Source organism: Vigna unguiculata, chromosome 5 (genome assembly GCF_004118075.2).
Source record: "Vigna unguiculata cultivar IT97K-499-35 chromosome 5, ASM411807v1, whole genome shotgun sequence".
In the NCBI taxonomy this organism is placed as follows: Eukaryota; Viridiplantae; Streptophyta; class Magnoliopsida; order Fabales; family Fabaceae; genus Vigna; species Vigna unguiculata.
The window spans coordinates 45427735-45430332 of NC_040283.1; the positions used below are offsets into that span (position 1 = coordinate 45427735).

The 2598-nt window shown below is 30.0% G+C and overlaps 1 protein-coding gene across 1 annotated transcript; it reads left to right on the forward strand.

Annotated features, from left to right (window-relative positions):
• The first annotated feature begins 822 nt into the window (after positions 1 to 822).
• On the forward strand, positions 823 to 1733 carry LOC114184773. Its single transcript, XM_028072083.1, has 3 exons — positions 823 to 903; positions 1150 to 1183; positions 1432 to 1733. The coding sequence occupies exons 1-3, from the start codon at positions 853 to 855 to the stop codon at positions 1731 to 1733; spliced, it is 387 nt and encodes a 128-aa protein (XP_027927884.1). The 5' UTR covers positions 823 to 852.
• The last annotated feature ends 865 nt before the right edge of the window (positions 1734 to 2598 follow it).

Sequence of the window (2598 nt, forward strand, 5' to 3'; positions counted from 1 at the left end):
ATTTGTTGCGAAAAGTGTTTTATACAAAATATTTTATAAAAAAAAAATAATTTAAAACAAAATTAACATGAAATATAATTTTTTTTTTTTAACAGTAACTTGAATAATTGATTCCCATACTTTTCGAGTACAAGACAATTCTTTAAGGAAAAATGAAAATTTACGGCTTTGAACCCTTATCATACATTTAGACAACAATAATGATATATAGAAAATGTAGGGCAATTTACTGAAAAAAGAAATTAGGACTTTAAACTCTTATTCGTATTTAAATAACAATTCTGCTAGTTTGTTGTAGGAAAGGAAAGCAATTTTTTTTTGTCTGAATGAAGACATGATGTGAAATAACAGACAATAGTAGTTAAACAATTGTAATTCACTAAAAATATTAACAAATTGCGAGAGAAGAAAAATAAAAGTCAATTATGTATCTTTTTTAATAAATACTTTTTAAATTAAAAACGTACGAATAGTCTCTCAAATATTATAAAATAAATAATGTTATATAATGCTTCAAGTATTAAAAAAATAAAAAAAAAACTCATAAATGTTCGTAAAATAAATTAACTTGAAAATACTACCCGACAGTTGCTATATTTTTACTACTCATGAAAGAATTACACAATAGAAATAATAATATGTAGGATATTAAATTAACGATTTTTCCTGAAAAGATATGAAGAAGTACACAATAGAAATTATATATATATATATATATATATATATATATATATATATAAGTACCGTGCGTACGCACGGCATAAGACTAGTTATAATTTGAAATCTCAAATTGTTGCTATAAATAAGGAGTTTTACCAATTCTCAACTCTTAGCATCTCCATAGCAGAAAAGATGAGTGAAGAACAACGTAACCTGAGGGAGCCTTCCAAGTCACCATCGACGGTAAGTTCTTCACTTCTCTTCAATTTCAGTTAGGTCAAATTCATCATGTCCACCATCAACAAAATTCAATCCTCTTATCTCCAATCTTCGCGTTCTTGATTATTAAAAGAAGTCAAAATATCTTGCATGCAAGGTTTTTCCAATTTTTCATTTCTTGATTGATGGTATGGAAAAGATACCAGTAGTTTATTTCTTGAACTTCTCCACACGCCAATCTTTATTGATATTTACATTGTTTTTCCACAGACTGAAACTGATGAACTCGAGTATACTGATCCTGGTATGTATCGTGATTAAGGTTAAAGGTCTTTGAAATTGCTTACTGAACCTTCTTTTTGGGATTAACTTATTATGTTCTTGAATTGTTTGATAAAATTCTTTTAATTCTTGCCTTCTTTCCCTTTAGTTTCGAAAGTTTCATTTCCCATTGTGAAACGTTTTCCTTCACTTATGACAGAAAAATTATGCAGAGGAAGTGTTTGTTTGCATGCACGTTTTGTTGTTTTACAAGTGATTATGAAAATGCAGATGTGAAATCTGTTGGTGACCTTTCTGCCACCTCACCCGTTGCAAAGAATGAAGAGAAGGAAAGTGAAGATGGAAACACTGATCAGTATTCTGGTGGTGGAATTCGTGGTGAGGGACCCAGTGGTGTGAATTCTGCCCACAATGACACCGATGTTGAGATTGACGCGGTTAATGATAGCGATAAGGAGAAGAGTGAACCTTCTGTTGATCAAGTTTCTTCGTCTTCGTCTAACAGTGCCGCTAATGAACCTGAGGATGGACAAGTAGTTAACTCACCAACAAAAAGACGAAAGACTCAGTAACTATGTAAAAAATACTTAGACACATTATTTCTCTTTCTCATTGATCATGGAATTGCAATTGCAGTTTCATTGTGTCTATTGATTTTTTTTTTTCCTTTTCAATACAATGCACATTGTACATGCATCAATGATGATGCGTCGTGTTTTGGTCGACGCTGTATGTTGTGAAAGTATCCAAACATGTTTAAAATATGTTTTGCATGATTAGCTAATATTAGATTATTAGAATAAAAGGGGGAAAAAGAAGCACAGAGGAGTGAGAACAGTAAAATGTGGGAATGGAAATTGAAATCCAATAGAAAATGGGTAGAGTAAGAAAGCCCAAAGAGAATTGAGAAGGTTGGGCCCAGAGTGAATATCAGGAAAGGGGTTGTTACACAATGCCTTACTAGCTTTTTTTCCTTGAATTTGTTAATACACTTTTTCTTAACATGACGAGATCAGAGGAATGTCTTCTTAATCCTAATTGAATTACATCTATTCTATTAAAAAAATAATTTTTAACGTATATTTTTGTATACAATTTATTTTGTTTATTTTTTTTCATTCATCGAAATAAGTATAGAAAAGTTTCTTCACTTCCTATTTCTAACATCCAAATAACACAATTTTTTTTTTTTCGATTTCTGCTAATCTATTTCATTTCTTTATTTATTTCACTCCTCTTCCAAACAAACAGAAATAAGCATGCATAAATGATATCTGTAAATGTATATATGATCGTACCATCAGAAAATTAAAAGTAATCCTAAAAAATACAATATGCCAACCATTTTAGTTCTACGGTCATTTGATAAGAAAAAACATTTGCAAAATTGCTTAAGTGATTCCGTATGTCATCATAGAAATAGAGATAATCTTATTG